At 38.5% G+C, this 13225-nt stretch overlaps 1 protein-coding gene across 8 annotated transcripts in view; it reads left to right on the plus strand.

Moving 5' to 3' along the window:
* Positions 1–7475: 7475 nt before the first annotated feature.
* Positions 7476–13225, plus strand: part of nfixb (nuclear factor I/Xb) — a 143615-nt gene continuing 137865 nt past the window's right edge. For all 8 annotated transcript variants that reach the window (XM_026916656.3, XM_034310244.2, XM_053239050.1 and 5 more), the window contains exon 1: positions 7476–7568. In XM_026916656.3, coding sequence (XP_026772457.2) covers positions 7491–7568 — 78 coding nt within the window. In that variant the 5' untranslated portion in view covers positions 7476–7490. The remainder of the gene's footprint in view (positions 7569–13225) is intronic.

The following is a 13225-nucleotide window of genomic DNA, read 5'->3' on the forward strand; positions in this document are numbered from 1 at the left end:
CTTGCGTTTCTCTCAAATTTTTGCATCTTTAAAGTGCAATAAAATATCGACTGCAATCATGGGTCCAAAGCGTAGTCCTTCTATTGTTTTAACACACTTTTTTTGTGCGTTAAATCTGAGGCCTAGAGATATTTGCAGTTATAACACATTCACAGGGTCCGTGTCATGCCCCTGACCCCTGAGCATGTGGAGGAATTAACAGTTTGCACTGCTATGACCAAAAACTTCTTTATAATACAGTATGTTATATAATTTCTATTCTGATTATTCTATTCTACTGTAAGTATCTTCAGAAAATCTTTCTTCTTCAAGTAAAGTTTAGATATGCAAATGATCACGACAATTATTAATATATTAGTATTTGCATAATCATTACAATGAATATGCAAATACACTTTGTGACGTCATGCGGTGACTTTTCCAGCGCGTGTTTGAGTGTACATGAGTCACTTTCTCCTGAAAGTGAAGTCTTGCAAACACCAGGTTTAGTGGGTGTCTGACCATGGAACTGGCAATCCTGACCTATTGTGCCAAGCACAGAAAATAAACACACAGCCTGAGCAGATCACTCCAGCGATAGGATTTTCTCATTTCCCCCAAACAGTTTTTGTCACCTTGCAGTTCTCTTTTTCCTTCCCCGCTTCGTGAGCTCACCTTTGGTGTGAATGAGCTCATTAACGAACAGCATGGTTCTGCTAAACGAGAGCCTCGGGCCGCCATAATGAGGGCTAATAAAGGCAGGCGCCGTGCGCGAAATGAGCCCTGTCACCTCGCGTTAACCACGTTCGCATATAACACCGGTTCGTCTGAGCGAAAACACACTGGAAAGCTTGCCCGGAAAACGGTTATTTTGATGAAAAATATTTTGGACTTCAGGCTCGGCGTTGAACTCACACTTTTGGAATTCGCAGCTCAGGCTGAAATTCCCAAGGAGGAACTAGTGCAGGGTGTTTTTTTTTTTTTTTTTTTTTTTTTTTGGGGTAGTTCTGTGTTTAAATGTGATTGGTGCTCACTTCACCCGGTGTGAAGCTGTGGGCCAAGCAGAAAGCACTAGGTATGGAACATAAAGCTGGAATCTTCTCTTGTTTTTCCTGTGTTTGGGCTGCACTCCCGCGGCTCCGTGCAGAGAGCTGGCTGCAGCACGGCCCATATAACTTCCATAGGTGATTTATGGAGCTGCTTTTCCCTCGGATGGGAGGCAGCGTCTCGGTTCATTCTAGGACAGCAACAGCAGCAGCAAACTCACTCAGCAGATTCACGCTAGCTTATTAAACCTGCCTCTACCTTTAAAAAAACCCAAAAACAAAACAAAAAAACCAAACACACACACACACTCGAGCTATAGCTTGTGTATTTATTTCTACGTACTAGAACCTAGTACCTTTTTTTTCCCTCAACTTTTTTCCTCGACATTTGCAGTCTATAAGCACTGCGTTGCACTTTAGCTCCCTTTCACTATTGTATTTCATCTCAACTTCAGCCAGGTGCTTAAACGCAAGAGCTCGCGCTGCGTTCCGATTGGTGGAGAGCGGGCAGGAGAGGAGATGTGATTGGCTGTGAAGGCGGTGACGGTGTTTATAGGCCTACGAGCGCGCGAGGAGGGGGTGAAACTCAAAGCAGATGGTTGTGCTGGCACCTGTCTTGCTCTGAAATCTGTTTGGAGCTGTGTTCCACATGTATAAAAAACGGGCGAGACCTTCTTGTGCCAAGACAAAAACAATCTCAGGTTTAACCCGCTAAAATCTCCCTATCCCTCAGTCGACGCTCATTATAATTGGGCTTTACATGGTGTGGGATTATTCAAAACATGCTTCTCTGTGTTTCTGTGTGTATTCACACCCATAGGAGCAGATTGGCTTTATCCTTACTGACAGATTTAATGTGAAGTCATATAGGGCCCTAGTTTTTGCACACTATTCGCGATTTCTGGCCTGCTTTAGTTGTCTCCTCTGTGATCCTCTGAGTTCCCCACACGCTGTTAAGGCGCATGATATAAACGTGTCTTGTGTATTATTATCAAAAAGCCCAAAACTAAGCATAACATTTCACAGGCCAGACACAAATCCCCAAAAACCACACTGGGGTTTCCCTTATTTTAAGCAGAATATGATACCTCTCTCGCGTGAAATAACCCATCATCTATAATAATGGTTTGAACCCTTCTTCTTTAAATGTTTTAAACTCAAGCTAAAGCTCAAACTGCAGGCCTCGTTTCTCTTTTGCAGGTCGAGGTAATCTGTATAGCAAAGCCTAGCACACAGTCAGGAACCGAGAGTTGTAAGAAATCCAATTCTAAAAATGTTTTCGACTATCTTTTAGGATTTATAAGGACAGAGAACGTGGCGTCCACTGTGAAAAGACGGACTTTTACTGCTCATGGACAGCCAGCAGAGGGCGTGAGAGGATTCACTTCCTATAAACTGCAGCCATTCATTCACACCTGAGACTGCCCGGTATATTGACCATAGCGAACGTATCATGTGGCGAATAAACCCACACTTTAATTTCTTTACAGAAACAGAAACTTTATATCTAAAAAATTAAATGTTTGTGGGAACTAACATGGCTCACTTCTCAGCAATCTCAAAATGTTTACTTTCTGCGCTATAACGTCAGGTGAAAAGGGGGCGTGGTTTTAGACTAAACCCTTATACTTATAGTATACGTGCACGGAAAAAAATCTAACCATAATTTTCCTAACTCTTAGGAAAACTTAGATAGGACAAATTGTGTTTTGATGAAGCCTATTTTAGGCACGCGCATTTTAACCCAATTACTTTAAGCATTAAGGAAATATTTAGATCAGTCTGAAAATGAAACATGCATTCAAATAACTACAAACCACAAGTATGTAAAATCAGTCCTAAAATATAGTTTTAAAACCTAAACCTGTTTTTAAACTTTCTTTTCAAGATTCAGTCTGCAACTTCAAATTCCAGATCTGATTGCATTTCAGAAACTGTATTAGTATCCTATTAAGTAATAGACATTTCTCTTTGGTTTATTTTGAGATAGCCTGATTTAAAGAAATAAAACTAAATTATAATAATAATAAAAAAATAATAATAATAACATAAATCAACCAACTTGCCCTTTGAGCCTTTAAGCCTTTCTTGAATTGACTGCTTTTGCACACATGGTTTCTCAAAGCTGTAATGTTGGCATACTGAGAGGCCATTTGAAATCTTTTATGCTTGTAACGTTGTTCATCAGTTTACATTTAATGTTCTTCAGAATCATGAAAAGAAATATGTAAGAATTACTGAAAAATGGACATTTGTAATGTATTAAAATGTAGTGGATGGTAGTGACAATGTATATTGCTAGACAAGTTTAAATATAACAGGTTCAAGTATTGTTTAGTGCAGTGTGCTGGATTTTTGTATATATTACTTTATCATTTTATAGGCAGGTGATAAATTGCTATAACAATACAATTTCATTTTAATGAAGTTTGAGTACAGCTTTTTGACTGATGCTAGTCTACGTTTACCCCTTAATGTGGTTATTTATAGGTTCTCTGTGCGAAATAGATATAAAATTTTAGGCTCATGTATGCTACTATTACTGTATGCTACTATACTATATTATTATTATTATTATTATTATTATTATTATAAATAATATAATATATAATAATATAAATAATTTATTATTATTATTATTATTATTATTATTATTATTATTATTATTATAATTACAGCATACTTTCCCATGCACTAGCAAAAAAATCTCTCAATATTTGTCTCAATCTCTCAATATTTTTCTAACACAACTACTTTACCTAATTTCCTCATATACAGAGCATACAGCTTATTTTTCAAGCTCAGAAATGAAAGATTAAAAAAAATGCAGCAGAATTTAGTTATATACATATATCTCAGACTTATCTGTGTAAGTGTTAATAGCAAAGCAATCACGTGAGTTTAATGACAAGCCTCTGCAGCATTGCAGGTGAGAGGGCAGACAGTGACATTTTTGCAGAAGACCGATAGACAACAGGCTGACAGGCCAATAGACAGGCAGATGAAAAATTTGCTTGGGAAAGAAAGAATGAGAAGAGTGAGATTATGTGTATGAAAACCAGACTGGCATCACCAGGTGCCCTTTAGTATTTAGAGGATGCTGGCATGGCATTTGGGCGTTTAGCGTGGCACTCACACACACCAACCCCCAACAATGATTTGCTTTATGAGGTGCCCACTGATGCCATGGTAACCTTCTTGTCCTGGGCAAAAAACAAGCAGTTGTGTGCCAAAAAAATGCCTGGCAACTTTTTTTTTTTTTTATTAACCCATTCACGTTGCCCAGAAACCTTTGAAACTTAATAAGCAGTGGGTACACAGAATAGGCCAGGAGAGAGTTTTTGAGGCTAGCCGAGAGAGAACAAAGTGGACAATTGCAGTGTATCATGTTTCAATGCACAAATTTAGTTTAGTTTTGAATGAGCAGAGCCTCGGTGAGTTCTACAGTAGTGATGGAACAATTCAAAGAACATTTTACACAGATGTGTGCAGCACCATCTATCACCTCTATCACTGTCAATTATGATTCCTAAATCTGGTACTGCATGTCATCCTGCTATTGACTGTAAACCTTGAATTCAAGGTTCTTGAATATTCAGGCCATTTATTTAAAGTTAGCATGCAAATGTGAGTGGTAATATAATACAATGTATTTAACAGCACAGGAATTCTGTCTTAAATCCTGAGCAGCTATAAAATACAGTGTGTGTAACACACATCTCAGTTATATGTGTGTGTGTGTATATATATATATATATATATATAGTGTGTGTGTGTGTACACTTCAACTTCCCCATCTACTGATTACTAAGGGTCATCTAGACATAGGGAGACTTCTCACTGGTAAGGGCCTTCTTCGTTCGAGTGCCAGCTCTGAACACAACTGAGATGTGTGTTAGACATGAAGTTCACAAAGGGATCCCGTCTAGCACATTTTATTTTCCTAAAATTAAGTGCCACTGCCAGGAACAGGCATTGCACCGTATCTAGGCTTATAATTACGCCTCATGTGACATTCCGTGTCTCTGCCCATGATTGGTAGTTCCTTAATGGCCCTTAATGACACTCCTATATACTCTGCTGAAAATCATATCTGCAAAATAAGTTTAATTTGGTCCCCTGCTGAAAAATGTTTGCTTTTTTGTTTAATTGAGGCTTTTGTTTTAGAAGGTTCCTGCAACACTTGTTTGAACCATAAAGGTACAGGCATTTAGACACTGGCCTTAGAAGTTATGAAAGAATGAAAATCTTACAGGTGCATCTGTATCTAAAATGTACATTGTAAAACATGATAGCCCTGAAGTTATGTGAATTATTTCTTCTCTTTAACTCCAATTGCCATGACAAGTTTTGAATATTGAACTCTAGTTTATAAGATTTTAAAAATTAAACTTAATGTAATCCATTGTCTTGACTTTGAGTCATTGGCTTGACTTGACTTTGAGCTGAACCAAATGTTATCTTCAAGTTGAGTTTTCTCACATTTTTAAAGCAGCAGGTGAACTTTTGTTTCTAAGTTTAACCAACTTGAAATGTCTTACAATGCAGCTTATAGCTCAAGATAATAGTCTGTTATTGGTTTAACTATGCTTAGCTTGGCTAAGGCACATCAAAATTGCCCTTGAAATGTTTACTTTAACATCCAACACTGTTTCATCTGGTGATTAGCCCTGTGTCAAAAATTCAACTGTAGAAACAGCCGTGGAAGACTTTGGCAACGTTGTCAGCTACTGGTGCTCTTGCCTGTCCTACCCATGTGATTACAAAAAGTGATACATGCTAATGTCTAATGGAATACAGTGCTGTGGAAATGTAGGTATCTCTCATGAAAAGATTTTGGTTCGACATATTTTTCTAGGTTTCACATATTTGTCTCCTTCTAGTGACATTTTTTGAGGTGGGAGAAAAAAAGGAAGAGGGACAACACACAAAACTTCTCACAGAGAATAGCTGGAGCTCATGATCAACCACCCCTGGACCATGGAGCCGTGCCACCTCTCGTCATTCCAGCAGTGTTAATATATAAAGGATTTTGACAAATAATCTAAAAAAGTCAACTATTTTTTAGCATAAACATGAAGTATACTAATTAGACATTGATCTATTTAGCAGAAATTGTTTGTTTTATGTAATTGTCTATGAGTCTGGGAAAATCATAGACAATTACTCCTTCACTATCATGTTTAAGAGCATTTTGTTTGATATATATATATATATATATATATATATATATATATATATATATATATTGCCTATACAGCATTGCAGGCTTTGTCTTGGCTAAAAGTATGTTCTAAAAGTGTATTATAAAATTCAACAAGAGATGAGAAAAACAGGAACATTACTGATCTATCTCATCCATCTGGTCAAGAGAGATTTACACCTTTTTTTTGGCTGTTTCCTTCGTTGTTCCTATCAGGATTATCTTCAGGGTCTCTTCAGTCAAGGAAATTGAACTACAAATTAATGTGAAAAGTTTTTTTTGAATGTTATTTTAAAAAATATCCATTTAATATCTAAGCATAACATTCAGTAACTAGTGAGTGAAACTAACAACAAAGGTATGTATGAGAGTGACGGAGGTTAAAGAGTTAAATTACCTTTAGCAATTAGTGTAGTTGAAATGGTGACCATTTCAAGGAGTGTATTTTACAGTGTTTTCCACTGTAAAATATCTGAATACACAGATGTTTTAGGAGGAGCACCATCAGACAGGTGGCTAGAAAAAAATCTTACTCAGAGAAAATCTTACTCAGAGAATCAGAAAACAAATAACAAGCAAAATTAATAAAATAAAGAATTAATTGCTTGGTTTTTATAACAGTACATGTAACAAATTCTCTGCTGAATGGAATCTAGTCAGGTTTAAGTTTTCAAATCTTCCTTAACACCTGCAAGCCCAGAAGATCCTTCGTAAAAACCCCAAGGGAAGTAGTTGTCTCATTCGAGCCTGAATCATTGTGTAAAAAGGAGTATTAAAAACATCTTCCTCTGTACAGAGGGCAATTCTGTCTTGCACATATACACATTTATATATCAGCACATCAGCAGTGTTTCATTCTCAACTGCAAATGCAGCCCTCAAAGTAAATATTTTGATGTCGGCAGAAGAACTCCCATCACACCCACAGCTCTGTGTTGGTTGGCTGTCCGCTGCTGGTATGTCTGTAAGCCTCAACATGGCAGACTTCTTGGAGTGGCTCTGTATGGCTGCAGCTGCTTGGACTGCACATCTTGGCATTTTTCTGTGTCAATGTCCTCTTTCCCTCTCCCTCTTACACACACATCCTACACGTCTAACACACCACGCGTGCAAACACGGCCATGCATGCTGCCTGCATCCTGTTAGTGTACTCCTTCTGATTGGTGTTTGCCTTGTGATTTTCCTTTATTTATTAATTTTCAGCCATCCAAGGAAGAGGATTCTATTTTTTCCCTCTCTATTTTTGGCGGGGAAAGCGAGTGAATGACGGCAAACAGACAGGCTGACCCAGGGCTCAGGTGGCAGCTGTGCTACGACTTCTCTGCCAGGTCATGGCTGATGGTATGTCCACTTTTCCTCTTTTCTATTTCCTTTCCTTTCTCTTTCTCTTTCGCTCACTTTTCAACTCATTGTAAAGCCACAGTAGTCTGGGTGACAGCATCTGAGCTGTCATGTTACATAAAGAGTAAATTCCTATGTTCACTTAAGGTTTAGAGTTGTTGCCTCTTTTTTTTCTGTTTCTAGGTAAAATTTATTATTAGGTGAAATCGTATTACAGACTGATACAGCTGACAGCATCATATATGTGTTCCTATGTCTATGAACTCTGAATAGAGCAAATATGAACTTCATTGACCTTATTTAATATTTTGTATAGCCATGATCCTCAAAGTGGGGTCCAGGGGATTCTTTATCCATATTCTCTTTTAGCCTGTGTGACTGGTCACTGGTCAATCTAAACGTTACAATCCTAAATCAAAAACAGGAAGGCCTATAAATAATGTCAACTTTTCATAAAAATGTGTACGGTGAGTGGAAAGTTCAGGAATAAAAACTCTAGCGCTTCAATAAATAGCCAAAAACTGATATTTGAATAATTAGATAAGCAAAATGATTACATTTGTAAAATAAATTTGTACTGAGGGGGTCTGTGGTCTTTGTAAAAAGAGGTCACCATCACCACAGGTATCATCACATTAAATCATTATTAAAGTCATTTTTAAATAAATCATTTTTTAGCATAAAATCAAATACACCATTACAGTATTACTTACCATTTTTGTCTGCTAGGACCACTGAAACAAAGTCATTTTTCTTTTAAATTAGTATTTGATTTAGATTTAACTCACTACCCTTTATTTACAGTTTATTTTAAAGTTATACAATTCTCATTTCAATGGTAAATGCAACAAATATATCAAACTCTGCCGGAGTAATAATACTGCAATGTAAACTTTTGGCCATAAATTAACAGTGCCGTATATATATACACTATGTATACCTGCAGTCTTTTAGCGCCCTTTTCTCTTAAGCCTAGTTAATTAGGGAAGATGTACACGAGACAGCTTCTAAACCCTTTCAGCCCTCACTCAGTATGCAGTTCTGTCAGGGGAACTGACATGCTTTAAACCCCCTGGACTACCTACTATATAGGGCAGCCCAGATGCTGGCCCCATGTGTGTTTGTGTGTGTGTGTGTGTGTGTGCGTGCGTGTTACTCCCTAAAACTAACCCTCTTGTAAAGTAACCTCTTATGTGTATAATGGAGAAATGTCAGGATTGGCTAGAGCTTGCTAGAGGAACTGAATTTTACTACTAGAGAACCTCATCGGCCTAATAATGCTAATGTAAAAGCCAGCATTTTAAATGGAATTGAAACACTGATTCTGTGGTCATAAAATCTTGATACAACCATGTGGCTATACATTGAGAAGTGTTACTATTAGTTACCCTTTCTCTTTACGACTTTAAAGCTCACTAACTTTGAACTTTCTTTAAACTCTCTAATCCTCTGACCTCAGAGTCAGTAATGACACCTAAACACCGTCCTTACTGTTCGGAGGCTCCTCTTACCCTTCACCTGCCCTGCGCCTGTTTGCACTCTCTCCACCTCTCCTGATTCAATCATCTATCCATCCAGCCGTCAGTCCACACCACTGCCTCTCTCTCTGTTTCTCTCTCTCTCGCTCTTTCTGTGCACAGATGCCTGGCTTAGCCTGCAACAGCTGTCCCGCCATGTGCTGCTACCAAGTGTTGCCGTGGCATTAACGAAGGGGAGGGGGCTGGCTCATGAATATTCATGTTGACTTGGACCCATTCTACCAAACAGAGCCTAGAAGTGCCAAGGAAGCCCCTCCCCTTAACAGGGTGTGTTGGGGAGGGAGAGAGAGAGAGATCGAGAGACAGAGAGACAGAGAGACAGAGCAGATTCAATGGCTTAATTCCACCAAACAAGCGTCTCATCTTTGAGGTGTGAAAGAGCGCAGGAAACTGAGGAAGAATGAAAGGATTGGAAAAGCCAAGAGAAAATGAATATGATGGTCCCATAAAGTGTCATGATTACTCCAGAGCATGAGGTATTTGGAAGATCCTCAAAGAATCCAAACTAAAATCTTCATTCACCATGACAGCATTTTCAATAATTCAATTTATGGTTCTCACATACACTGACATAATAGGGTCTGTAAACGAGCAGAGCTCGAGGCAGAGTGTAAATACTAGGAAGATGAGTATTTGTAAGAATTTGACTGAGCCAACTGATATGAAAAGTATTCACCTTCCTATGAACTGGAAAAGAGAGAGGTGTGAACTTTTGATTATCCCAGAACCAATGGAGGCAGAGAGGTCTTACTAAGAAATTCCATGAGTTCATGGAGAAGCAAATATATTTAAAAAAAAATAATTAAAAAGAAAAGGAGTGGAGGACAGAAAGGGTTAGAAACAAAGACAGGACAGATGGACAAGATGTGGAAAGTAGAGCTGTAAAGGGAGCTATACTGATTAGCATGAGATGGGCAGACTTTGACCTGCATGCGAGGGTGGAGAAACAGACAGAGAGGTAGAGAGAGATACCAGATGAGGATAGCTGGAGATGGGGGAATGGTGGATCTGACTGACAGGGTCAGTCTCTGGTGTGTCCGCTTCTCTCTTTCATGGGGATCCAGGAAAGCAGATTACAGCAAGCCTAACCTCGCTGTCTCTCCAGGGTAGGACAACCCCACTCCCCCAGCCTTTTAAGCCCCACATCCTCTCCAGATCTGGCTGGATCATGCCCAGATTCACCCACTCACACATACACACATACACAGACACACACACAAGGTTACCTAGCATTTCTGACATTTTAATAATGTCTTAATCTTGTCATCTTATCAGAAGTCAAATTTGAAAGATACCTTTGTGCAAACTAGTTTGCATTTTGTAGAAATACTTAAAGTCATAAATTCAAGTCAGTCTTGAATAAAAAAAACCCACAACTATGCAGTAGACATAATTCTGGCATGTGTCTGTCTGTTTTATCAGGTTTATCTGGAAACCTAAAGCAATTAAATATACAGGCACACAGTTCACTCTCGTGGCATACATGGAAAGTAAACAGATGTGTAACGCATCTATGCTCTCTCTCTCTCTCTCGCTCACACACACACACACACACACACAGTCAGACGTGTAAGCGCTCCTTGCTGGTGGAAGATAAGCCCAGCGCTCACAGGCGTTCCCTCGCGGCACGCGCTCTCCTGGAGCGGTGCTGTGCGCGAGCCTGATAAGACGGGCGCGCTGCTCTCTGCTCCAATCCCGATAGAGCGGCGTCGCAACCGACCAATCAGAGTTCAGCTTGTGTTGTTTAACTCATCGCTGCGCGGGAACGCTGTACTTGACGCGCGGCTAAATGTCTTTGTTATGGCATTGTGGTCATAATCTCTTTCTCATTCTGCATTAGCTGTGCACTGACAGATTAAGCTTTGAGTTCTTGCTGACTGACCATGTTAGACAGACACCTGTGTTAACTCACTCACAGAGGACCTCTGTCACTTACCAACCTCTATAAAGCATAAATTGTAACCTTTAGTCAAGTCAAGTGGGCTCTTATTGTCATTCCTCCATATAGCTTGTATACATTGGAATGAAATGTCGTTTCTCTAGGACCATGGTGAAACACATAACAGTAAGCTACGCAGGACTACATAAAGTGCAAATACACAACAGTGTGAGACGAGTGCAGGACAATAAATACACAGAACAAAACAATAAATACACAGAACATGGCTGTAAACTGTAAACTATTGGTTAGCAGCTCCTTTAAAAAGGAGTATTAATATTAAATGTAGAAAAGCTTAGCCAAATGAAATGATGAATTCCACAAGGCGACTGCTATCACTTCTTAATAGGCCGTGTTTGATTAGTCTTCGTTTTCAAAAGCTCACTTTCGTGTTTGTTAAACGCTACACTCAGAAATAAAGGGTACTACACAGTACCTTGTTACTGGGATGGTACTTTTATCTTCTGTACCTTTAATATTCGCGTGGAAATGTGGATATATTGTAAATTTAAAAAAGATTTAAGGTACATAATTGGACTATAATTACCTTTTAGAGTAAAGTAAAGGTAAATGTACGCTATTATGCACCTCAAAAGATAGCCTACATGCTAAGGGTACAAAAGGTGTATGTGACAAAGAATGGTACATTTTAGTACCATTTCCCCATGAGTAGGTAAAAGATGGCCTACATGCTAAGGGTACAAAAGGTGTATATGACAAAGAATGGTACATTTTAGTACCATTTCCCCATGAGTGTATGCTATGAAGGAGGCAAAACATGGACGAGAGCCTTTTGGTAATGTTCAGAGACTATATTTCATAAGAAAATGTAGTTTTTGAGGCATTATGTCTAGGCTACATGTTTTAAAACCGTCGCCTGGCTCCTCGTCCCTGTTATTGACACTTTAAGGTAAGTTACAGATATATAGGCTAAATAATTTGCACAGCACAGTTTCATCGAGAGTTTAGAAAAAGAAAAGGCACCCTGGCCAAGCTCGGCATTCCTGGACGTGTGGTTGCTTAGCTGAATCCCCTTTTCCCGGTTTCTCTTTTCAGCTCGGCCTGTTTGGAGGAAAGATGGCCAGAGCTGAGGCGAAACGCCAGCCAAGAAACTCAGGAGGTCCGTAGCTAATTTAGCATGAACTGCACAAACAAGACCCTCTCTGCCCAGGCTATAGGCCCTAACCGAAACAGCCTCTGTCCTCTAAAGCGTGGACCAACAGGTTACTCAAATTTCCAAATTAAATTCTGGATTTGGAATATTCAAAAATATCCAAAAAGTTTTGTCGTGAGGCTATGTTAAGTAAATCATATCAGGTTGTCCTTGAGCGGAAGGTCACTGCTGTCTTTCTTTAAAGGGCAAATACATCAACTGCCCTGACCCTGCCCTGATTTGTTTCTAAAATATTTCCTACATTTCCTATATTTGTCTGGATAAGTGAATAAGGAAATGCATCACTTAGAAGTGTATGGTAGTTTTGGGCTTAGAATGAGCAGTCATTTTAAAGGTAGTGATATATCAATAATTTGGACTGGCCTAAAGCCCAACTCAGCTCTCTGAGCTTTGAACACTTTGTATGACACATCAACACATACACAGTGCTCACTTTTACTTAGATCTTGCAAATTTTGTGGACAGTGTAGGTGAAGTCTAACATTAGGCATGTAGTGATTCCCTCAGGTGGTATTATCAACTATGCTAGGTATATATTTTATTAAGAGAGGGTCTTATTTTGGCCTCATTTTCATAGGCAATAATTAAAAAAAAAAAGAAAAGACATAGTACTATTATCACCACAATGAACAAAATACACACTTTACACATCCATAATTAAAAAGAAAATATAGCTATAGGAATAGAATACCAGAAATGGTGTGTAAATAAATATATATAATATAATACTAGCAAAGAAGCAAAGGGAAACACAAATTTATTGCTCATTCTTATATTCAAATATTTATTTAAAAAAATCTATTAAAGGATAGGTCAATCTATTATAGGACAAGATAAAGAAAATTATCTTGATTATTAATTTCATCAAAATGATTGAGTCTGTATCAGACAAGTTTGCAATTTTTTTTATTACGTTGCAAAAGCTGTGTGAAGGTGAATTTCTGCGTCATGTACATTTTTCCTCAAATGACCAAGGTTCCAGCTTCACAAAATGAGCTTCATTAAT

Source organism: Pangasianodon hypophthalmus, chromosome 13 (genome assembly GCF_027358585.1).
Source record: "Pangasianodon hypophthalmus isolate fPanHyp1 chromosome 13, fPanHyp1.pri, whole genome shotgun sequence".
NCBI lineage: Eukaryota > Metazoa > Chordata > Actinopteri > Siluriformes > Pangasiidae > Pangasianodon > Pangasianodon hypophthalmus.